Genomic DNA, 25938 nt, shown 5'->3' with positions numbered 1-25938 from the left:
ATTTCCCAACACCTGAAAAGACACGGAGAGAATCACATATAGAATTAGACTGAAGGAAGGACACCTTAAAAGGGACTGATGTATAAACTAGTTTGAGTATAAACTACAAAAAATAATAAGGAAGAAGAAGCATTATTGGGACAAATCCTGCAGGATTTGTTTTGTTTTGTATTGTTTAATGCGCTTTCTTGTTGTTTTCTTTGCCTTATTTCACGTCATTGTCCGAATAATGTAAACATACTGTATGTCCTTTCATTAGTTGAAACATTTGATTTTGACAATGTATCGTATTTGTTGAGAATCTTTAAATAAAGAGTGATAAAAAAAAGAAAAGAAAAGAAAAGAAAAACACTGGGCAGAGGCTGCAGCTTAAGCCAAGTTCATTTTTATTACGAATGTATTCGCTTTAGGACACTGGCCAGTACAACACAGTGCAATATACATCTTTACTCTGAAATAAAAAAAAAAAGACAAAAGAAGGACATAAAAATAAACCCTCAAATTTGATGAATATGTGAAACGTCCGTGTACACAGAAGCCAGGGACGGTCCCTTCAAAGACTCCGTCAACACATTGCACAAGCACTCCAACGACACAGGAGGCGGGGACAGAGAGGGAGGGGGCAGAGGTCACTGCTGTAGTGCATCGAGTGACAAAGTGCTTCACAGAACACAGAGCGAGCGGGCGGGCGGGCGGGTCGATGGCAAACATACGTTAGGGTGCACGTAGTCCGATCTTTAAAGGGTGGAGTCGTGTAAACAATGTAGTGAATCTGTAATGGGAGCCAACTCTGTGCCAGTCAATGTGAGCAGAGCCCGGTTTGACGGTTAAAGATTGTGCATGCACATGAATTGGGACAGGAAGAGAAGGAGCATTGCACGTTGGAAAAGCATGATGATTGAGGAGTGTGTGAGTGTGTGTGAGTGTGAGGGCTCCGAGGTCAATGCATGGCTTATAATGGAAGCTTTCTGCTGCAGTGTGTTAAAGAAGGGAAGACAGGCTGATTTAGCGTTCTCACGAGTGTAGAGTACGTTTGTGCTGATAAAGGAGTGTGCATGATTGACAGTTGGTCATAAGTCCCCCCCCCCCCCCAATAAGTCTTCAACAAAAACAAAAAATAACACACGTTCAGACAAAATGATACAAAGTAAAGTGCGCCGCTTCCGTCACACTGTAAGGTTTGTGGAGTTGTATCAGAGCAGCTCCTCGCTGTAGTGATCCATCTTAAACTAGCTCCTCCCCCACAATCCCATCTTTGTTAGATCCACAATAATACAAATATAATGACAGCTCCTGATTATTCTCACTAACATGATTTACATTTCCACTGACAATCAAGTCAAAGGTGATTTGTTCTCGACGAGAAAAAGAAAGAAACAAGAGCACAAAAAAAACCCACGAGTGTCTGAAATGTTATCCTGCGGTGAACCGTCACACATGACACACGACACGTACGCGGCCTGAACACGTCAGCGAAGTCAGGACACTAAACGCAAAAATCCCAAAATATTTGCTCATCTCTTCCATCTTTTTTGTCTGGTCTTCTGGTCCCCACTGAAGTGTCCATCATGTGTGAGCGCTCTCCTGGTGCAGGGGAGCCCCCACAGGTTCAAGCATGAAATGGATAAAGCAGATCAGTTTCTTTTCTCCTCATATACGTATGTTTTCTTTTCCTTTTTCCATACATCATAGACTCTCCATAAAAAAAAAGGCACCATGCACATTTATCGACCCAGATGGGGAGAGAAAAGAAAAGAGAAAAAAGGAAAAAAAAAGAAAAGAAAACCACATCAGCAGCTGCAGATTCTCCTCTCCTGCTCTCTGGGTCATTAAGGCTTCTGTTTCATACAGATTCATCTGGTAAGGCAACCTGGAGGAGAGAAAGAGGAGAAATCCGGTGTGAAAATGATCATCGGGTGCTTTTTGCGATGGCTTTAAAAAAAAAAAAAGGTTCATCTCACCTCTTTATTTACTTAGCTTTCAGTTTCATATTGACTCAAGCGCTTCTTGGACTTCAGCTCTTTCAACCACTGCGGAGAGTCTTCCTCCCTACAAAGCCACGAGTAAGACACAGTGTTACAGAGTGGGACATTTGATTAAAAAAAATCTGTGAAGAAATCCTTAAATGGAGCAAAACGGAGATGAGAATTTGTTTGTGGAGGACAGTGTGCTTCATTCCCACTATTGACATATTTACTGTTGATAAAAATAAGGCCTTTTTTTTTTGCTACAAGATACAAAGTTACTTTTGTGAAAAATGAGGAAAAGAGAAAGAAGACAGACAAACTTGGCTGTATTCTATAAAATTTGCACCTCAAAATGCAGGAAATTGTGTTTCAGAAAGTTCAAAATCCCCCTACAATACTCGGGACCATGTAGTGGAAAATGTGCCCTACATTTCTGTAAACAGTGTACCTTACCCATTTTCTTTCCCACCAGGTGGGGGCAGTACACGCGCTGCCCGAGGAAGGAAGGGGGACTTGGGTGAGCGAGAAAGCTGTGACGGAGAGGGAGTGGCTCCATCAGTCTGACAGTCAGACTCACCCCTCTTCTTCAGCTGAGCCTGCGAACACCAACAGAAATCATTCCAGAACTTTCAAGTTGGAAATACACCAACAGGAGTGTGCGAAACAATGTGATGTGATTGTTCCACATCAAAATGCCCAGGTGACGGCTCACCTTCAGAACAGAAGGGTCCAGCCCAGGGAAGAGGGCGACCCTCTGTGGCTGAGAGGCAGCAGCAGAGTGTGCAGTGTCGGCTCCTCTGGGCTGGTTCTCAGAGTCCGAGTCTTCCGCCTTGCTCACCGCCTTTGCCTCTGAATATTGACGACAACATTAAACTTGACAGTTTGTCCACAATCTGTTTAAATCATATTAAAGAAGGGGCTTTTCTGATGGAGAACCCTTGTTCACACCTGGTATTAATATTTGTCTCGGGGACAGCTTTAATTCTGTGGTCTGGATTCGTCTCCTAAGTCCACTGTGCTATAAGCAATTACACAATATTATGTGTTTTACCAATAAATGGTTGCACATATATCCTCTGTCCGTGTGTGTGTGTGTCAACACGAGTGAAAATGAGTAAATCAAAGCTTTACTTATGCTGCTGTAACATGAAATCTGCAAAATAATCTGCAGTGAGTCAAAGGATGTCATCAGAGGAGGTGGTCTCTAATCTCTAATGTATGGACTGCCTGTCCTGAAACCATGTGATGCATTCAAGAGCGATCAGGTACATGCATTCAGACGTGTTTACTTGAACAGATCACTCAATACCAGGTCTGCTTTTGTTTCTTGTAAAGAAGATACTAACACAAAGACTAAAGCTGCAGAGCCAGCGCTAACCTGTGGAGTCTGTGTAAAGCCACTCCTCCTTGTTTCCTCCCTCTTGCTCGCCCTGGCGCACGGATCTCGTGGGCCGCGTCCGCGGGGCTCGCTTCTTCCCCAGCTGTGCTCTGGAGCGGAGGACGCTGGTGTCCAACAGAGTGGTCGGGGCCTGCGGAGCGAAGCACAGGAACGGAAACAAAACAAATAAACAAACAAATAGTTCCCTGAGATGGATAAACCCGTGGTTCACTCATGTGACACTTACATCAGGGAAAGACTGTGCCTGGCTGTCGGACGAGGGTGGGGAGAGGAAGCCGTCCACAGTGTCAGTTTCAAAGTGCGAGGCACGATCGCCTGGCGTGTGCGGGGGAGTGGGCTTCCTCGGTGACGGGCTGAGGTTGCTCTCTGAGCTGGGAGTGGCAGGAGTGAGGCTGGAAGAGGTTAAAAAAAAAAAAGACAAACTGTCATCACATAACTGTAATATTACTTCCTAGCCACAGGGGGTCAGTAATATGTTGCATTGTAACGTCGGGCAATAAAGAGTAACCTGTCAATATAACAGGGCAGAGCTGGAGTTATTTGAATTTCATTACATGCAACAACTCCCTAAAGAGATTAAAGGCAACGAAACGTGATTTATTTATTCTGCTACAGCATCTGTTTCCTAGAGCTACCAACATTTAGGAGAAAAGTTTCACCTTTTTTATTGATCTGTCGTCATGACTACGCAACACCTACTGGATTGACGTTCACCAAAGTTAGCAAAGGGAGGGGCTACTGGATAATCCATCAGTAATATTACCTCACTTTTCGCAGGAAATAAATAATAGGCCATAATTACAGTGCTGAGGATTTTTTTAAAAAACAAGTTTGTACAAGATAATGCAGAGGATCAGACGAAGCATGTTTTTATATATGATCGTCTTTAAGTAAACCCCACTGAGCCCTGCTGAAGTGGACCAAAGCAAAAGGGACTACAGAACTGTTTTGAAAAAGTGAGTGATTCGCTGTTATCTCATGTTAATACCATGTGTGTTATGTTTATTTTTTACTCTTCCTGCGGTGTCTCTGTGCTTTGTAGAGCGTTATCGTTGACGTGAACCATGTTATTTTTCTTTTTTAAAGAAGCACAAACAAACACGGCCCTCTGTGAGCTGCAGCTGCTGCCTTCTTGAGTCCTGGTGCAGAAACATGTGAACCCAGTAGCCAAGGATGAAGCCAACGTGGAGAGCTTTGTGTTCACAGTGCACAGATTAAACCACAACCGTACTCAGAGGGGGAAAATAGCTGAGTCACAGGTCTGAGTTCATTTTTATATTATGCTATGTATTTGTTTGACGTAAATACAAAACACTAAATATTAAAAGGTTGTTGCCAAGGGGACGACAGGTAACACTGACCTGTGCTGTGTGTGTGTGTGTAAACAGAGTGAACGTGCTTGTTTACCTATCATCAGTGCGCAGTCCCGTCTCCCAGGTCCCATACTGACTGTCAGCCTCACCAACTAGAGTTTCTGAATCGTTTCCTTCCTCGTCACCATTGACACCTTGGTTCTGCTGCACCTGTAGAACACGGAGGAGAAGAGGCGAGAAAATAATCACTTAGAAGGCAGAGAAATCAACAGATTCGCTGTTAGAAACCAAATATTTGAAGGTAACGGCTAAAAGTTTGAACGTGCATTAATATACCTGATCGGGAACACATTGTTATGGATGAACGGTTGGGTCTGTGTCACCACTTTTAACAGCAGTGTAGTTAATAGGGCCGCATCCTCTTGAGCTTCAGCGGCCATCAGGGCATAAGATGCATGCGATGCATAATGAAAGGTGATGGGATTAGGTAATGGACACTGGACCAGAGCAGGGACAAACACAGATGATGGGTGCGTGGGCTGATTGAGCGTCTGTTTGCCGTCTACTGAACCATGCCTCTTTTAATGAGCCTGGTACAGAGGGCACACTGTCTCAGAACCACACAAAGCTCACCGAGGCACGCCTGCGCATGAACTGATAACCCTGGCCCATCGAGAGAAAAAAATGACTGAAAATCCCTCAGTCCCTCAGAGGTTGCCCCGAGGGCTGAAGAGAGAAATCTGATACACTGGGCGCTGTAATTGCCCAGGTTCCTAGACTATGAGAATGCTTCACAAGTGATGTTTATATGAGCAGGGACTGAGGATCAGAGCTCTCATTCTTAAAGCTTCTTGAAAGCTATCCTTGTTTTCATTGTGGAACGTGGGAGCACAGATACAAGAGGAACATGACAACACTGCGAGGAAGACAATGAGACGGAACACTTGAGGTGGAGTGAGACTGTGAGAAATTTTAACTTAGCGGACCAAAAATATGTGTAAAGAATGAGGAGGGGAAAAAAAGAACAGCCGCACAGGGAGTCGTTTATGAGCGACGACTTTCTTGAAAGGAAAAAGAAAACAAGTGAGAATGACATTGAGGTGCAGCTCTCCTCTTCAAGTTTATCTTCTTCTCAAGGATTTACAGCTCTCACACTTTTCACGTTGACACCACAGGGTCGTACCACTGAGCCTAAAATACACACACTTCAGACACCTGCTTCCCCTGAAACAATGAACAAAACGCCTGAGTTTAAAATCAGATTGTTGGCCAAACACGCAGAATAACTAATAGACATGTAATCCGCCCCAAGAACAAACCACAGAGGATGGTCACGATGAACTAATGTCACTGGCCACTTTATTAGGTACACATTAAACCTATAAAGTGGCAGCTGTGTCACCTGGTGCGGTCTTCTGCTACATCAAGGTCCAATGTTTGGCGTGTTTAGAGATAGTCTTCTGCAGACCTTGGTTGTAACTAATGGTTATTTGAGTCTCCTCTGACCTCAGGCATCAAAAAGGCAGTTTCTCCCAGAGAACTGCTGGATATTTCTCTGTAAACTCTAGCGATGGCTGTGTGGAAAAAATCCCAGTGGATCACCAGTTTGTGAAATACCCAAACCAGGCTGCCTGATGATCACAACAACCACGTCATGTCCAAAGTCACTTCAATCACCTTCTGATGCTCAGTTTGAAAAAAGAACGATAAAGCCACTTGGGTTTAAAATAAAACGCCTATCGGATCGTTCAGTGCAGTGTTTGCAGGACATCTCGAGAAAAAGATCACATTGTAAGGTGTGGTAAAGTAAAGTTTGTATGTTACAGAGACAGATGGGCGAGGCACACTAATCAATAATATATGGGGACACCACCCTGCGAACATTCTCACGTTCCTTCTTAACTGTCCATCCCATTGAAGATACAAACAGGAAAAAAAGGCAGAGAGAGTAGGTGAGCATTCATCAAAGTTAGCTGTGTTCAATGGGTGTTAGTTATAACTCCCCTCTCTTCTCTTTACTGGACAGGTATAATGGACATATTTGGACGACACTGTTTTGAGGCATAGTTGTCTTTTTAGGTCATTAAAAAAGTCCAGTATGAGGCACCACGTCTTATCCAGCTGAAAACAAACCCCACCCTCTATTGTACCCATCACTGTACACTGCTATTATTGTTGTCAAGATGCCAAAAGAAAATCTTAAAACCCTGACCTCATAAAAGTCCCGCCGATAGAAAATTCCTCTCCTATGTGGCACATGGGTTACACAACCTCAACACTCCCACAACACACCCTCGCCTGATCAACATAGACGAGGAGCATTACCTTTGCTGGGACATGTTTAAGAGAGGGACCAGCCACACCACTATAGTGCAGCAAAAAGAAAAGACATATGGCAGTTGGTTCAATGCAAGATGAGCCTTTAAACGGCTCATTCATAACCGTAGGTGATTTATTATAACATTAAACAGAAGCTTTTGACAGAACTTTTTCCCCCCCCCCCCATTTCCTTTTGGTTCAGACAGCACCTGGTTAGACAGGTTTACAGGCCAAACAATAAGCTCTGCCATTAAGTGCATGCACATTCATGGGTGTAAGCTCCATCAACCACAAACGCAGAGAATGTGGCAGCAGGTCCAGTAGCAGTGATTTATGGCTGGTGGGAGGAAGGCTTTTCCTTAATAACATTAGCAATATTCAGCTTCCCCCCGACAGGAAAGGCGTGTTGTAGGAACCGACACAACAAAGAGCGGATAAATGGAAGGTTAAAGGAGAGAAAGGGTTGTTCACCGAATGAGGTTTAAACACACAATGTGACAAGGAAGAGGCTGGAGCAGCGCCGCCGCCGTAACTTCTACTTAATAACACGCTAATCACCCAGCGCTGCACACACACACCTCACATCACAGTCACGTGGGACAGAAAAGCAGAGGTTTTCGTGCTGCTCCAACCACACGAGTGTGAGAGAAAGTGCGCAACCGCATTGTTGTGTCTCGGAAAAGGGAAGGGCTCTGCACTAAAGACACCAACATCAAGACGTCAAGTCAGAGACTGAATAAGTGTGTTTACATAAACACAACACCCATGCATTAACTATATGTAGAAAAATGGAAACAATTAAGTCCAAAAAGCAGGATGAAAGAGCAGAGTTAATGGTCTCAATCGGTCATTTCAGGTCTTCTCCAATAGAACAGTTTTATAAATAATGTTCCTATTTAGAGAAAAAGCACTGCACATGTGAGTTGATACCAGTGTGATTAACAGCTGCTATTGTTACTGCATATCTCGAGGCGTCAAAACGGGAGTCCACTGTTATGCATCAAAGATATAAGCGTATGACTATCTATGAACATGTGTTCACCACGATGTTTCATCTTCACTCAGAACCTTCAAACCATTTCTAAAGGTTTGCTTCCAAACATACTTGAGGATTGTAGCTAAGACTAAAATGACAGGGAGGTGACTCGTGACAAAGACATGGGGCTTATCCAGGTTGCCGTAAACGGGATGTGATCATCCCAAATACTCTGACACTATTAACGGCAATAATAAACATTTAGTCACAGCATCATCTCATCACCTGCTCAAATCAATCAAACCAGACTGGAGAGGGAAAATAATATGCGCTGCATGATCTAATGCACGCGGTGGTAATCAATATCGATATCCCACAGAATCAAAACAACTGCTCCCACGGGCTTTTATCGTCACGTGTCAACGAATGGACGTTGAAGCTCAAGAACAGCGATATTCTTTTATTATATAAGTGGAACGTACAGTGGAGGGCTCCACTGTACAAAGCATCTGTTAAGAACAGGAGGGAAGAATGTAAAAAAGCATTTGTGCTAGACCTGACTTAAAGGATTATTCTTATTCTTTTCAGTCGGGGGGGGGGATTTTTCCTGATTTTTGCAAATATGAAATGATTGTAATTTAACTTAGTGGACCAGGTCAATGTGCACATACAGTACAAGGTATACACTGCTGTTTGATGCCATCTGTAGATCGTTATAATAGGTTTGATAGCAATTACACAGTGGCCATGACACTATGTCGGTGATCTCAAAGTCTGGTCGACATCGACAGCAGGCAATTTAAATATACACAACATCTGATAAGGTGCAAATGTCAGAGTAATGAAACGGGCATTCTGAGTTTGTGACTAACTGTTAAAGTATAACTATCACATGTCAATATTCAACCTAGCCCCGGCAGTAACACTTTCATAAAATATCACCGTGGGCCATTTCACCTATTCATAGAGAGGTTTGGTGAGGGCGACCATTAACTATTAACTTAAAAAGTACTCAAATCATCAAAAAATTGTAAATAAATCCTTTGGTTTACTGGATATAACAGTACAGCTCTATTGGCTGAATCAATCCACTGTTATTATAGCAGCTAATAATCAATGCAAGTCTAAATAAAAACATGAGCCGCAGGTTAAACACTAAAACAGAGAAGATGCTGGACTTTTAAACTCTGGCTCTTATATTTATGAAACCCCCAATATCCCGGTTACCTGAGGACATGGCAACCATTACTGACCTCTAACTCACCCGGGGGGACAAGCTGCCCCCCGACACTCCAACTACACGTCCAGAGACTTTACCAAGACATGTCAACACGACTGTCATCCACACTGATGTCATGACAAACGCCCTTATCTTTAGGCGTCGTGACTCACAAGGTATTGGGCCACAATTAAGCATACAGGCCAAACCTAAAGATAGGACCAACTGCAGCAATGAGTCCATATCCTTAAATGGATTTCTACTACATGTGTCCTTTAGATACACACCACAGAACAGGTTAGAGTGAAGGCAAGTGACACAAAGCCAATAGATATCAATCTTTCTTCCTCAATCCTTCAGTCTTTATGACTAAAAACACACAGTGGGTGATCTGATGGCCTGAAGAACCAGCGTAACAGAAGGTTTGCTGAACACAAAAAAAAAAGAAGAAGAGAGAAACAAAAAGTGATTTAGATTGTGCCAAGGACGATGTAAGATAAAGAAGTACTGGAAACAAAGACATATATAGGAGCTGTGCATTGAGAGGCAGATGGATAAATTTGTGCCGTTTCTGGCAAGAGACCAAATAGTTGACTGAGGAACAGCTGTTAACACAGCAGTTTCTAAAACAGGGTGGGCAATTGGCGAAAAATAAGTTGAATTCCTCTGGTGCTTTATTTAAGTCATTTAACTAATGCCAAAGTACTTCAGCTGAAGTACTTAAACAGACACAGCAAGCTCTACTGATCAGTAATGAACCAAGAATATTTATAATACTGTTTATGTAACCGTGGATGGTGACATCAGTTCTTTAAATGTGTGTTGTCTTACAGCAGTAGGTGTGTTGGGTGCGGTGCGCCTGCGTAAGGACAGGCGTTGCTGGCTACGCAGCGAGAACCTGCGGATGGACTCTCTGCTGCGCGAGGCCAGCGAGCGCAGAGAGTTGGTTCTCTTGAAGTCTCCTATCCCGTCCTCTCCCGGGCCTCCCCTCTCTGCCGAGCTGGACAAAAAGCCAAGTGCCCCATGAAGGGAGCGACGGACATTTCCCACCCATCCTGACACCTGAGACTGAGCCACTGACAGTTTGTCCCCCAGATATTCCATTCTAAGCCACTACTGGCAAGAGGTGGCGGTGCCAGAATAGAGTCTGTGAGCTGAGCTGTGACTCGCTATCACAGCAGCAGCAGCGAGTCTCGTTAAGACGAGTGGTGGCAGTCCATGGGCAGTTGTCTGATGTGTGTTTGCTGGGTCAACACTGCAGCATCGAGGAAGGTGACAGAGAGGAAAACAACACGACTCAGCTATTTTCCTGGTGGTGGTGATGATGGTGGTGGTGGCGACATGGGCAGCACTTGTCACTCTCTTGCCGTTTCAGGACTCGGCTTCTCTTCAGTTCCTCAATGGTTCTTTCTGCAATGCAGTCCCACTGGAGCGTCCAGACTGTTTCAACTCATCACTGTCAGAGCTCCAGGCTGTCAGCCTTTCGTTTACTGTTCAGCTTTCAAATGTCAGTTTCAAAGCCCACAGTACAACAACCAATAGGACATGTAAAGGTTATGCGAGGACAGCACTTAGGACAAATTACAGATGACGCTACTCTGTGACAGAGCACTGTCTCGCAACATGTTTCTAAGTCATGTTTCTCTGACTTTAAGTACAATAATAACAGAACCTAATCTTCAACATACTGTTATATTATTATCAGATAGACAGACTGTGCTGATTGGTCAGTCCTCCCTGCGTGCGCTCTTCTGTTCTGATCGCAGCCTCAATCCCAGCTGGTGTGACCTCTCTTCCAGAGCTGAGGTTCATGCGTTTCTTCCAGGTTAAAAGTTGTGAAATGTATCCCTCCAACTGGGCTACATCCCCACGGTCCACGGTTCTGTACTGGCTGAAAAGCTGAGGGAGAGGAATGGTGCAGGACAGCTTGTGGCAAAAGGAAAGCTGCTGTAGTCATCCGTGTTCCATAAGGAAAAAACCAGGGGCGCAACCACCGCAGCACCAAACAGAGGAAACAAGAGAGTGCTGTGGTGGTGAAGTCCAATCCACAAGAGAGAAAAAACAGGAGGGAAAATGTTTCTCTCCTTGCCTTCTGCTGCAGGTACAGGCAGGTAGGAGAGAATGCGTCAGCAATGCTGCTCTCTGTACTCAGCGCTACAGGACTCACCGTCAAGGAGAAACTGGGTGGAGAGAGAGAGAGGCAGTGTGGAACAGAGTCAGGGAGAGAGAGAGAGAGAGAGAGAGAGAATGGGAGGTCCCTGATACAGAATGTGAGGGAGAGGGGAGGGTGATATATGTTCTGCGGTGCTCTGTCGCTCCAGCCTGATTCAGTTGCGGGGCAAGAACAGAGAGATGCCACAGACAGCAGAGGAGAAGCAGACACTACGGCTGCATGACAATAGGAAAACGATATGCCGTAATGTGATTGACTATGGTGACGACAACATGACTTGTGATAAATAAACACTTGCAGTGTTAATGTCTTTCTGATTTGGCTTCACTGCTACCATAGACCCAGACAGTGAATCATTTATAAAGACAATTGGGGGGCTTAAATACATAATTTCCATTTAAACAACAAAGTTTCATTTAAAAATGTTTTAAATAAATTAACATCTCAGTGCCCTCCTTAACTTTATGGTAAGTTTGTGGCCACGAGAAAAACAAGTACAAGGCAAATTCTGCTTCATAAAAAACAGACAGGGACAGACAGAGAGAAAGTGAGGAGGATTAAATATGATTCAATCATAAAGGAATGAACCAAACTATAAATAGATTGATTAGCTGTGTATGAGAGGCAGAGTCACACCTGTGTTTTCACTCTGGAAGGTTGTTCATCAACCCATTTGGCAAAAACAGGAATCAGAGTCAAAGTGAAACAAACAGCAACACACGCAACCAACTTAGACACAGGTCGATGTAATATTTATTATTATACTGTGCCAGTGGAGTGGCATCCTAAATAAAGCAGTGACTCTAGATTCACCTCACAACAATCTGGGACAGTGGGGGCTCATAAAAGATGGATCCCCGTCCACATATGCCCCCCTATAGGTAATCTGATTACTGCAACCCTGCACTGAGGTCATCTCTTAAGAAATCTTAATATTCCTACCAACATTTAAAACTAATTGTGAGAGATTTTATGTTTCTAAGACATAACATTCTCTCTAAAATATTAGAAAGAAGCAAAGACAAAGAAGATCATTGCTGCTCTGATCCAGCTTCTGACACTAAACGCCATCTACTGGAAGTGACTCACAGCTGTGTAACACTTCCCTTCTCCTTCTGACCTCATCAGTTTGTGTGGAGCTGCTACAAACGTGGTCAGCATTAACATGCAGGAGATGAAGCCACTGTACATTCACTATACAGTCTCAAATCACTACACACATTCAGGACGTCCTGGCCACAGAGAGAATCACTCGTAATAAAGAGGGTAATGTTCTCACTTACCCAGAGACAGTGTGGAGTCAAGCAGCATGACCACAGGTACAACACAGCTCTCAGCCCGGTGCCCATCGTTGCTCTGCCCCACACACCAGCCTCAGACCCTGTGACTTACACCAGTGATGTCACCACGCAACTATGATCTCATGGAAGCGTTTATACCAGTAAATACACTGGAGGGCAGTCCATTTATCTGTATCAGTATTACACATAATATCTGAGAATTCAGACTAGCACTGGGTGACAGCTGAGCTGAAAAAAACCCCATCATTTTAGTAATTAAATAGTTTTGTCTGTCAGGCATGATAATAAACAGAATGCCATAATTATGAATAATGAATAACATAGTTCTGTGTAGCACTTAGAGCTGAAAAAATTACTTGATTAACCAATGATTAAACTATTACTAAATTAATCGTCAACTATTTTGACCATCGATTAATCGGTTTGAGTGTTTTTAAGGAATTAAAGGAGACATATTATACCCTATTTCTCCAAGTTAAAATAGTTCCCTGGTGTCCTAATGAACATGTCTGTGACAGGCTTTGGTCAAAATACCATAAGGGTGAAGCACCATAGCAGTTCAATAACCCTGCCAAAACCACCCCTTTCAGAACGCTCGGTTTTGTGCCTGGTCCCTTTACATGCAAATGAGACACAGGCAAACATTTGCGGTGAAATGTGCAGGGAATTCAACATCGCGTGTTTTATCACCTATACTTACACTAAGGGGGACCACGAAAAAAGGACTGAGTATTCTTTTTCCACACTTTGGCGACTGGTAGGGCCTCCAGAGTCCTTTAAAACACGTTTTCTGATTTTTTTCAGCTTCTTCAATCTGAATATTTTCTCGTTTCTTTGCTCCATATAACAAAGAAATAATTCAAACAGAACAGTGCTGACATTTGAGAAACTCATCCTTTGTAGGATTGAGAAACACAAATCAACATTTTATGGACCAAACGATTACAGATTAACCGAAAAAATAATAGACAGATTAATCGATTATGAAAACAATGGACAACACATACATGTCATGATCAAACTCAGCAATGGCACAATGAATATATTTGAATAACAACGACTCATAGGAGGTGCTAACACAATCTCAAATTTCAAACCAATGACACAAAGTGGTCACACAGTCAGTCTTCATATTTTTAATGCAATATTATTATTCTATTGCATCAAAGATAAAAAAAAAAAAACCTCTTTATGAAATTGATCTTCTACCATGTACACATGAGCTGTGATAACACAGATAACATCAAATGCACTGAGAGCAGCAACCAGACATGTGCCCCGCTCAACACTGACAAACTGCAACACAACCACTAGATGGCAATAGTAACCTTTGAAGTGATGGTGAATTGCTGTGGGCTCTGTATCATGATATTACGCAATTATGAGACACACTATACTGCTCTTATGGGTCCATCAACCTTGATCTGCAGTAATCACCTCAGTGACCAAAAAACAAAACAACCAGAACCCAACCATACACAGCCGATTAACATCTGCTTGAAAGCATGCGACACAGTATATATTTTCAAAAGAAACACTATGTGTGAAACAATTTAAACCAAGCAACCTAACACAAATATTAGGCATTGGTTTTGCAGCAGTACAAATAATCATTAGGAGCCCTTTCACTCATAGCAGTTTCCCTGAGCCACGCTGACAGGTGTCTTATAAATGAGCAGTGAGAGCACATATTCATTAACCATTTACCTCCAATCCTGAAATACAGGCCTGAGAAGCTGTTGAGCCACCGTGTGGGCTGGGTGGAGGTGAGTCTATCAGGCCATGCCGTCGACATTAGTCACCAACTCTTTCCTACTTTGATACAGCAGGGTTCACCTGTCAATGATCAGTAAACTAACTGCATTCCATTTTTACGCGTCGTCACAGGACACACAAACACCCACACACACACAGAGACTTCCCTCCCTGTCTCCACAGAGCTGTGTGAGAAACAGTCCAAACAAAAACAGTGACTTTAACAAAGCCAGTCATCACTCTGAAAAAAACACCCAGACAGGGGTGTTTTTAATTTTACTACAACTAGGTTTCACATTTCTTCAAAAGCAGGATGAAGCCTACTCACACTATACTTACAGGGTATATCTAGGATGAGTGATCCTGCTAAAAAAAAGGCAATTAACACCATTCCTATTGCCAGTGGTTGGTCTGCTTTTTAGAGTTAGGGATTACTAATGTCACTAAAATATTGTGGTTCCTCATTCAAAAGTTCACAACAAAACATGGATCCGGAAGAGAAATGCACATATAAACCCGAGTTTGAATGGGTTTTCTGACCAGTGGATGCGAGGTATTACTGTTGCAGGAGACCCGACTCACCCAGCTGTGGCGGTCGCGCTCTCTGTGCGCACTGCGACTCCTCATCCTGGAGAGGCTCACTTCCAAGCTGCTGCTCGAAGGAGTCGATCGCCGCGACACACTGCGAGACCGCATCCTGTTCAACTCCTGACAACACAAAAGAGATCAACATAATCTCTTTGTCTGCTTCATCTATACATCCATCCATTTTCGGCCGCTTTATCCTCCACAGGAGGGTTGCGGGGGGAGCTGTGCCAATCTCGGCTGACATAGGGCGATAGGCAGGGTCACACCCTGGACAGATCGCCAGTCCATCGCAGGGCCTCATATAGAGACACTGCTTCATCTAATACCAAGCTAAATAGTGATTACTAGTACATCATGATGATTTTGATTCACCTATATATTACATAAAGTCTACTAAGTCCACAACGGAGCAGAGGTACAGCTGTACCAACCATAAACCAGCATTATGTACCAAAAGTTATTTCATATTTCCACAAAAAAACAATAGACAGCATGCACGTGAAAGTGATTACATTTTTAAAATGTCATTGTTGTTATTTGGTATACATTGACTGCGCAAAACCCAGTAAATTAATCCAGTAGATTTGTTCCTTGAAAGACAAACACAGACAGTCTTGTCTTTTCATTTGAACTACAGCATGTGTTGCTGACAGATGGAGCAGCTAACTGTGACCAGTTTAGTACTAGAAAGTACAGTACTACTATTTGTTACTTAAATATGCATTTACAGTACACCCCATTCATAAATGATCATTCAGAAGGATTATAATAATGATATCGACTTAGAAATATCTACTGTATAATAGCAAATTGTGTATGCTGATTGTATTAATCTGCCCTTTTCATAAACATCTCACATTTTTATATTTTCAACTGAATCCTTGATTTCTACAAAGAATAGAAAGGTAGACAGACTGACAGGAAAGCTTAGAGACTTAATACACCATGAACCTTTGAAATAGAATATCATGGATCTCTCTGACTCACCTGGGATCTCCTCTTAACCCCGGGCTCCCTCCTGCTGTCAGGAGGCAGTAGCTCTCTGGGCAGCCAGACCTGCTCTGCAGCAGTGATGCTGCTGCTGACTCCACCAGGAGAGCTACCAGCTTTAGCGTCTGTGCCAGGTGTAAGAGCAGCAGTATGAAGGGGTTCATCCAGCAGACCAGACCAGTGCCTCTGTGGAGCCAGAAGTCGCTCCCCCTGCCTGAGAAGGAGTTGCTCTGGACTGACTGCGTTGGAATGTTTTCTGGGTTCAGCCACTGGATTGTCCACGGATATCTCAACAGGACGCAGCTCCCACGGATCCTGAGGAGACGCTGTCCATGCTGGACTTGAGAAACCCATCGAAGTCTGTGCTGGCACCTTCCAGCTAATGTCTCTTTCGTGTGTGGGCTGAAGCCTAGACCCAAACCCAGCGTCAACTCCCTGAACACCAGAAACAGGAAAAGGGTCTTTACTGGGGGAGTGCTGGGTTTGGGATGTGAAAGTGTCCATGTCAAAGATTGCAGGTTTGTAAGACTGTTCAACTCTCAGAGATGGCTCCTTCCATCGTGTTGCAGGGTCACTGCGCTGAGCAGCGGCCTTGGATGAAGGTTCATTTCTCAGCCCAAATGAGTCCAAATCCAACACTTGAGGCTTGAGAGGTGATGACTCTAACCTTGCCCTCTCCTGCTCCTCTTTCTTCTGCTTCTCTTTTAGCCGCTGCCTCTCCGTTTCTTGATGTTTGGCTACCAGTCTCATTTTCTCTGCCTCCTCTTTTTCCATCTTTTCCCTCAGTCTTTGTTTTTCCAACTCCAAAATCTGTTTGTCCCTCTCTGTCTGCTTTTGTTTTTCATACTCCTGGAGGTGTCTTTTCTCCATCTCCATAAATCTCTCCATCTCCTCCTTCCTCAGCCTTTCCTTCTCCAGTTCTCTTTGTCTCAACCTCTGGTTTTCTAATTCCTGTCTTTCGATATCAAGTTGTCTCTGTCTCTCCAACTGTCTTTGCTTTTCCTTCTCGATCTCTTTCTGGCGCTCCATCTCCCATTGTCTCTCCCTTTGTCTTTCCCTTTCTTTTTCAAGCTCTTTCAGTCTTAACATTTCCTGTTCTAGTGCCATCTGTTTTATTTTCTCTGCCTCTTCTCTCTCAGACTTCTCTCTAAGCCTCTGCTTCTCAAGCTCCATGAGTTGCTGCCTCTCCCTTTCTTTCTGCTTCTGCTTTTGAAACTCCAACAGCTGATGTCGCTCCAACTCCTCAATTCTTTGTTTCTCCTTCTGGATTTCCAGTAGCTGTCTCTCCTTGTCCAGCTCTCTTTGCCTCTCTTCCTCCCTTTGCCTTTGTCTTTCCTGCTCACGCATCTCTCTCTCCAACTGCCGTTGCCTCTCTCTTTCTAGTTCTCTTTGTTTCTGTCTCTCCATTTCATGTTCTATCTGTTTCTGCCTTTCAATGTCTTGTTGCCTCTGGTTTTCACGTTCTATTTGTTTGCGTCTTTCAATTTCTAGCAGCCTCTGTTGTTCATGTTCTATCTGTTTCTGCCTTTCCTTTTCCTGCTGCCACTGGTTTTCACGTTCTATTTGTTTGCGTCTTTCAATTTCTTGAAGCCTTTGTTGTTCATGTTCTATCTGTTTCTGCCTTTCCATTTCTTGCTGCCTCTGGTTTTCACGTTCTATTTGTTTGCGTCTTTCAATTTCTTGAAGCCTTTGTTTTTCAAATTCTATCTGTTTCTGCCTTTCCATTTCCTGCCGCCTCTGGTTTTCAAGGTCTATCTGCTTCTGCTGTTCCAGGGCATGTTGTTTCTTCTCAAACTCCTGTTTCTCCCTCTCAAAGGCCTTCTGTCTTTGCCTCTCAAATTCTCGTTGCCTCTCTCTCTCTTTCAGTCGTGCAAACTCTAAATGTGCCTGCTTTTCCGTTTCAAGTTGCCTCTGTTTTTCCCTTTCAAGCTCCTTCATTTTAGCTTTGTGTTGTTCAGTCTCCTCCTTCAATTCCATTTTTCTTCCAAACTCCAACAATTCTTCTGTCGCCTGTACATCTCTGTTGTCTGTTCTCAGTTCCCTGCGGCTCCTCATCATCAACTCCTCAACTTGCTCATGAGAGGATTTTGCAAAAGCATCATCTAATGACGGATTCCGTCTGACGGGAAGAATTTTCCCTTGAGATCCCCCTAGTGCAGACCTCGCAGAGAAATTGTCAAAGGGTACAGCCATGTCTCCTAGATTTGCTCCCATATCTACAGGAGAAAACTGCTCCTGTATTTGTCCAGTCAAAGCAAAGTAGGTCGATCTTGGTTTCTGCTGTTCTTCTGTCTGCAGCGTTTTTAAACGTTTTGGCGCTGCATACACATCCTCCTGCTCTGCCTCTCTGTGCCTGTCTTTATCCATGTCTCCTTCCCTTTGTGATTCCTTTAGCATCCCTTTCTCCATACCTGCATCAGTCCACTTTGGCAAAGCCCCAACTCTCAGATATCGAGGCTGCTGCTGCTGCTGCTGCTGCTCTAGATTCACAGCCAAAGATGGTTGTGGCTGTGCTGAGCTAGTCCTCTCTGCCACTGGCCTGCTCCCCTCCGAGCGCCTGGAGCGCAGTGTCATGGCCTTATCCTCCCACTGAGCTGAAGGCACGTTCTCACTCACTGCTCTGTTTTCTTCAATTGCCTGCACTTTATCAAAGGCATGTATCACACGCAGAGAACTCGATGGAGACTCAGGTTCTTTGTAGGTGGCAGTGACTAGTGTTCCATCGTCCTCACTATTTCCTCTCTTAAATGATGGACTTCTGCGAGAATCCTTGGGCTTACTGACAGACTCCTCCTCGTCCATCATCAGCACACTGTGCCTCTCCACGACATTATCAAACAAGGAGGCTCGCACTGTGTGCACTTCACTGGTGGGACCGCTTTCTTTGGAAGTGACACCCGATATCAGTTCTGCCTTAGGTCCTTCAGGTGTGGAGGCCTTCTGGAGCTGCTCTTCGGAATTAAGATCCATAAATGTCCTACGGTCGCTGGGTTTTGGAGACATCTCTTCATACTAAACCAGAAACAAAAAGGGATTATTATATTTATACATATTTTAAATATAAATATTTAACAAGGTCATCACCATACACTATGGAGCCAACAGCAAGACTGCAACGACTTCTGAGTTTGTTAAATTATACTTCTTCCTTTCTTTAAAACTGTTTTATTTGGACACTCTGAACTAAAACACTTTTACTACAAAACCAGACTTCAGAGCAAATACGGCTTGACAACAGAACAGGTGAAAATACAGCACACAAAAGAGTTTTTCGTGATTGAGTGAACAACTGTCAGCATAGAAATGATATTCCCTTGTTCAGGGTTAGCCTCATAGCAGAGGGTGTGGTTGTAATCAAAGCCTCTCTGTGTTAACCTTTTTCCAGTGATCTCCTCTCTGCGCCACTGGGGGTGATTAATGTGCAGGCCGTCTTATATTTCACAGCTTTGTCCAACTGTGGCAGTCACTATTCCTTTTCCTGCAATGTCCTATTTCACTTTGGAATTTTCATCTCAGCAAATGTAAACAGTCTTTTGACAAAGGCGTATCTCTTCATGTTGTCCTCACAGGCTTACAGCAATAAAAGCATTAACAATACACAGTTAAGCGCATCCTATTCTAATATCCTATTTTAGAAGTATTTTTACTGCTAAAACGTAAAGGATTTTATGTTGATAAGAGAAATATGAAAGTAACTCTGTGTCTGTGTCTGTCTAAGATGAAAGTAATTTGCCAGCTCTGGCCATCCGTGGCAGTTTCCCATTGTTATACTCATTTGCCTGCTAAATATAGACTGAGCCCAAAAGAAACCAGTTCCTAAGAGGCTTAGTCCCTCTCTTACCCTCCTCTGAAGATCTTTGCTGATCTCGTGGTGGCCTGTTGCCTCACTGAGGGAAGCACTGCCAAGGTCGGGTGACCTCTCAGATGAAAACCTGATGAACATACATCACACGAGACAAAAGCCATGCAGGACAATGAGAGTTCAGGACAAAGACGTGTGACAAAAGCAGACCGAGAAGACATTAAGAGCAGCTCTTACCTTTTAGTCAGGTCCAGGGGCAAGGGCCGGGGCTTCACTCCTGGTTTTGTGACAGGAATCTGAGCCGGTGGGGTATCCACGGTCAGCTGCTTGATGAGCTGTTTAACACCCACTGGTGGTTCGTTTTCAGCGATGAGCTTCCCCGGTGAGTCAAGATCTGACCCTTGGCCTGTAGCACCAGTTCCCGGAAGGGGGGACGAATCGAGGAGGAGACTGATCCGTGACTTGATGCTAACCCTTCTCTTATTCTCATCAAACTCTTTCACAGTCGTTTCTTCCAGCTTTTTGCTGCTTTGGTCTGAGAGAGCAGACTTAGCTGCAACATCGGCACTCTGCGGGGTGGTACTCTTTGGGGTTTTCTCTTGCTCTCTCATCTGTGGCAGTGCTGTCTCTTCTGGAGTGTTCTCCTTAGTGTTTGCCTGTGTGCGGTGCAGTGAAAGCCCGATAGACTCAAACTTAGAAGTGAGATCGGCTGAAAGTGGTCGTCTCTCGGCCCAGCGAGGGGAAGCAACCGGTGCCTCTGTCTTAGTTGAACTGTCAAGGAAAATTGCTGACACAGGTCTGGGCCTTGAGCTTCTGGGCTGGGGTCTTCGTGGCACAACCTCCATAGGTACAGTTTTTTCTTTTTCTTCTTCTTCCTGCCCAACCTGAGCAAGAAAGCCCATGGACTTGGCTCTGGTAATGGAGGACCCACCTTTGCTGAATGGATTATTGTCCTTCTCATCTTCCTTTTTCGTGGTTCCAGACCATTCTGCGGGCAGGGGCTTTTTCAGGCTCCTAGAATAGCCCAAGCCTGACACACCAGGTTTCTGCCTCTGCGCTGGCACAGGAGGAGTCGGTTTGCTGGGGTCTCCAGGGTCAAAAGGAGGGGCTGGTTTAAATGGCTGGACCACTGGCTTATTTGTTTGTCCAGTGTTCAACTTATTTGATGTTTTAAATGAGGTAGGTGCAGGACGATTGGTTGACGCTATCCAGGGTTTAACAGTGGCAGCGGGCAGCTGTGTTTTTGAGTTGGATGGAAGCTCTGGTTTGTATCCAGCAAGGCGAGTGGACTCTGGCCGGGGCTTGGTTTGGGGCTTAGGGGCAAGAATAGGCCTAATTACAGTGTTTCTATCAACTGCAAATGGCCTAGGAGACAGTAGTGGCTTGGGCCCTAAGACAGGTTTGTTTGGTTCTTCAGTGATGATATGAGACTGGTTGATCTCAATAAGGCTCTTATTGCTGGAGTCAGTCAGAAGACCCAGGTGAAGTCGGCCTCCCACCACTGCCCTCCCTACCTCCCCAGGCTGAACCTCCACCTGGGCAGACATTGTCTTGAACAGCACCTTGAAATAAAAACAAAAAGTTCTCTTATAAATTTTAAAACCAATTTATGAGTGGTTTTCTTGTGTCAATGAGGTATGCAGTGTATCATGCAAAAATCAACTCAAATTAGCTTCACAGGACTTACTCTATCCATTACAGTGGACTTTGCATTGGGAGTGCCGTACACTGCCCTACATTTATACACCCAAGCCAGAAAGATATTTACACAAGATTATTGATGATTCCAGCGGGTTAAAGTGCACAACCAAACAGCTGAATAGGGGACAATATGCAATCACACATCATGTTAATGATAAGTAATTTATTTTAATTGGCTTCTTCAGTTTTAGGGTTCTGGTATTGTACAAGTCGGCTAACTGCTAGAATCATTACTTACTAAGAAGAGTTGCTTTTCCTACAGTGACTCAAAAGTGACACGAGACATTTTGGCTTGTCCCCAAAAGAGAAGAAAAAGTGTATCTGTGATACATGCCTTTGATAAAGACCATTACAAAAACAAAACATTTAACATTATAATATAAAAAAGGACAATATTTTTTGTTCAGTACCAGTTCCAAACCATTTCAAACACTTAAATCTATAGAAATCTGAATTTCTATTCAATATAACGAACCATTTTTATTTTGGTCACCTTTTAATGACGTTACAAAACCATCTCTGCTGCGATTTCTTATGCAAAACCCATATTAAACGTACTACTAGTTCACCACTGTGGGTTTTTTGTTGTTGTTTGTTTGTTTTGTCACTAATGACTACTCGTTGCGGCTTGCTCACATTCTGCCGCCAACGCTCTCCCATAAAGCATAAGCGCACAGAGAAACCAAATTCCCATGATCCCATGCTGCTTCCCAAGCCGACACTGTTTTGACTGAGAGACCCCTAGTGGCAGAAATCTTACACTATGTGTTTAAGTGTCCCAGTGAGACAACTTACACCGGGGCAGGAACTGGCAGAACTCAACAGGATGCACCTATTTGTTGAGCTACATATGTTGTTTATTCTTTTGTTCTTCCAAAAAAGCAAAAAAGAAGGGGTGTCAATATATTAGCCAAACTGACTTGATGCTGATATATTTTGAAAAACCACACAATCTGGGAAACATGTCACTTCAAACACTGTCTTTTGATTGATTTAATGTATTCATTTATTTAATTTAATAATTGAGCGTACCAATAACCAGATTTACTAAGATCCGAACGTTTAGAAGAGGGTACCTGAGGTGGATCCACAGATCAGGGGAGGAGTTAACTGTACAATGCCCTTATTTTCGTGTTTCATGTTGTAACACAGGCAAATCAGGCTTTGACAGTGAATGGGGGATTCCATTGCAAACACACACCAGGCTGCTATTAGAGAGTCAGTCCTTCCGCTAATAAACTTTCACATGTTTATCTTCGGCTGACTACTCTGTCTAAAAGAAAAGAAGTGATAACTACAAGATAATCAAACGTTATTTATCTACATGTTTGACACACTTTATCAGTTGTGAGATTGAAGATAGAAAATGTTACAACACAAATCCTGTGCTAGCCCTTTAAGAGGCTCCCTCTTCACTTTTTCATAATACTTTCCACATGTTGTTGTGTCGAGATACTTCACCATAAAACCAGGAACAATTCTTCTAGGAATAAGACACGCGGGAAGAATGGGCACATCTTACCTGACAGGATCTCAACCATCTGTCGTAGAGCGCTGGCTTTTGTTGAAACCAAACAGCGATGTCACATCACAAAGAAGGAGGGATTTGAAGGAGCCTAAGTGGAAGACACACTGCGTCAACAAAGCGCTCAAACCTTAGGCTGCAGTGGACAAATCACAGCGGAGCTGCGTCCTTACTGTGGCTCCCTCACACTCTAAATGGACGATAGTGTTTACACTGACACAGAGTTGAGTAAATATGGTCACACCTGTACATTCAAAAGAAAATACTGGCGGCACATATCCAGATAGAAAAATGCACATCGTAAAGTAATTAACTGATTACTGCTTTAAGCATGTCATTCTTCAATTTCCTTTAGGATAATAAAAGTATTCTGATTCTGATTCTTTACCTGCTGTTATATTTGCATCATACCATTAATCCTGGCACATTTGCTCTCTCTCACACACAATATGTACCACAATTATGTAAATGTAACACTGCTGGAGCTGTTTGTTTGGAGTACCATGCCTCAACATGCCCTTTCCTCCGTCTTTGCTTCAATCATGTGATTAAGTTAGTGTTAGTAAAAAAAAAAAACTGCAGCTGCAGATTCAATTATTTTAATCAATTAATGTACAAATGTGAGGGCTGAAAGAGAAACGTGATGAATGATGGTGAGAAAACTTGTGTTTATCTGACAGCGATTGAAAAGTTGAAACCTTGAACTTGAGATGTTGACAGGAAACGCCTTCGCTAACATGGAATGCTAAACATTTGCCGGGTTAGTGGGTCTGTCTGCACGGCACAGATTTGCAAAGTGTCTGACTTATAAAGCACACAAACAAGTTTCCTTTGAAAATCTCATCACTGAAAGCCAACATCAACATCCATAAAGAGACGGACACCGAGATTATTTGACCATCATTAAAATATTAAAGATTCAAATGTGTGGAAGCAGTTTAAGGTATGTCCATACAGTGATTGTTGTGTTTCGGCTCAGTGTGTCACAAGCAGATGATGTTATGGCGGTAACCTGGCTGAGCCAGTTATACAAAGGAAACTTCCCAACATAGACGTCCACATGACAAATACATCAACAACTAAAAGAAGAAGTAAAGACTATCTTTCATCCGAGCGCTCACACGGAAAACAGCACATCTTTAAAGTCCAATCCACCTAGTAGTCAAACTTTTGAAGCTATGACTTCATGACATACCAAGTGCCTATCCGTTTCTATCTGTATATAACTACAAACCTGATACAGAAGATTAAGTTAAGATTGCTGAAAATGAGTCTTAGATAAGCATGTGCATACGTGCCCAGCAAAGCAGTTGTGCAGGTGCGACTTGGGGCTGCACAATATGTTGGAAAGTAACTATCATAGCAATATTCACACGACATAGACTGCTTGAAAGAAATGCAATTATTGTAGTTTTTCGCTCTTACTGTTTCTGGTTTTCTCCCATTATAGCTAGTTTTAGTCTATCGATTATGATTATGAAGTTTTATGAATTTTCAGCTTCTTAAATGTGAATATTTCTTATGGTTTCTTTGCTCCATATGACAAATAAATCATTAAAACTGAATCTTCTATTTTTGGGTTTTGGACAAAACAAAACAAGACATTTGAGGACATAGCCAATTCCAGGTTTGAGAAACACTGATCTTCTGACATTTTATAGACCAAACAATGACTCGATTAAAGAATCGATTGTGAAAATAATCGTTAGTTGCAGCCCTAAATCCCAACTACTTCTTGGGTAGTGACACAAGAAGGGAGAGTTTGGAAAGACAATTGTATTTAAATAAATTGTCACTTTGCTAAGATTTAAACTTTTATGCAAACTTGTGTTCAAAATCATTATTTACTTTACTTCACTCGGCAGAAAAACCATTAACCATACATTTCCACATATACATTTAAATGTTTTCTCCTAATAAGTGAAGCCCTGTGAAGACACAGATATAGATTCCCCCAATAAACTACGCTACATAAGTTTGGATGTTTTTTTTTTATAATAGATTAAATTAAATAGGTCTGGCAACAAGTGTCAGCTCCCTTCTTCCTCCTGCTCACCTTTACTGCTGACAGTGACCGGTCCACCTTAGTTGTGGGTCCAGACAAGTGCATTCATCTCTGCATAAGAGCGCAATGAACACGATGCACGCTGAGTGGTCTACCGTGTGTGAAGTGTCTACTGATAAACGAGGAAAGAAAGTAATAATTAAAAAAAAAAGAAAGAGCAGCAACAGCTTGCTGGCTAGCAGCAGCAGCCGCCGTAAGCTAACGACTCTACTTTGACAAAATGGAAACACAGACTGAAGCAGAGAGTCCTCTGTGAAGTGGAGACAACTTACCAAACAGGAAAGTCCGTTTTTCCTCTTTCCTCCTCTCCTGTCGAAACTACTTCCAACTCGGTGTTGTTTCGTCAACTCGGTGGAACAAAGACGAACGAGTTGTGACAAAATGGTTAACACGGGAGCTAGCAGGCAGCTAATATAGCTGCTTTACTCAGGCTATCCCGTCCGTGTCAGGTTGCAGTGTTGTTGACAAGCTGGAGCTGGACTAGACACACACACACACACACACACACACACAAACATACACAGACAGACACGCACGCACACACACACACACACACAGGGCTGACGAGTTCTGAGTCTAAACCAGCGTCAGGTTAGATAGCGCCACAAAACTTCCGCCTTGTTCTTTCAAAATAAAGTATACCCCATACAAAATAGTATTGTATATTTTGTCTCTATAGTAAACAAAATGTAACGAAATAACGAATACTAATATTGAAAAAACATTTTCGTCAACAGAAATAAAAACTAGAGTTAAAAAAAACTTGAAACTGAATTGTGTGTTTATAAAATCCTAACCCTAACCCAAAATACTAACACTAAAACTAATACAAACTAGCAAACCCC

The 25938-nt window shown here is 43.1% G+C and overlaps 1 protein-coding gene across 4 annotated transcripts; it reads right to left on the bottom strand.

The window, feature by feature from the left end:
- Positions 1-363: 363 nt before the first annotated feature.
- On the bottom strand, positions 364-25625 carry si:ch73-138n13.1 (titin homolog). Of its 4 annotated transcripts, none has more exons than XM_058635225.1 (14): positions 25366-25624; positions 25085-25205; positions 23026-23119; positions 20040-21364; positions 19842-19932; positions 15998-19012; positions 15005-15130; positions 4774-4889; positions 3593-3758; positions 3346-3496; positions 2680-2816; positions 2421-2563; positions 1962-2049; positions 364-1870 (listed from the first exon to the last, which is right to left on the bottom strand). In XM_058635225.1, exons 4-13 carry the CDS (start codon positions 21347-21349, stop codon positions 1974-1976), a joined length of 5331 nt encoding a protein of 1776 aa, XP_058491208.1. In that variant the 5' UTR covers positions 21350-21364; positions 23026-23119; positions 25085-25205; positions 25366-25624; the 3' UTR covers positions 364-1870; positions 1962-1973. The 4 variants fall into 4 exon arrangements, with proteins under 4 accessions (XP_058491208.1, XP_058491209.1, XP_058491211.1 ...); XM_058635226.1 differs by having other exon boundaries at positions 25085-25202; XM_058635228.1 differs by lacking the exon at positions 15005-15130 and having other exon boundaries at positions 25366-25625.
- Between the last annotated feature and the right edge of the window lie 313 nt (positions 25626-25938).

This window comes from Solea solea, chromosome 8 (genome assembly GCF_958295425.1).
Source record: "Solea solea chromosome 8, fSolSol10.1, whole genome shotgun sequence".
NCBI classification, from domain to species: Eukaryota; Metazoa; Chordata; class Actinopteri; order Pleuronectiformes; family Soleidae; genus Solea; species Solea solea.
This window is presented reverse-complemented; position numbering and strand designations above follow the sequence as displayed.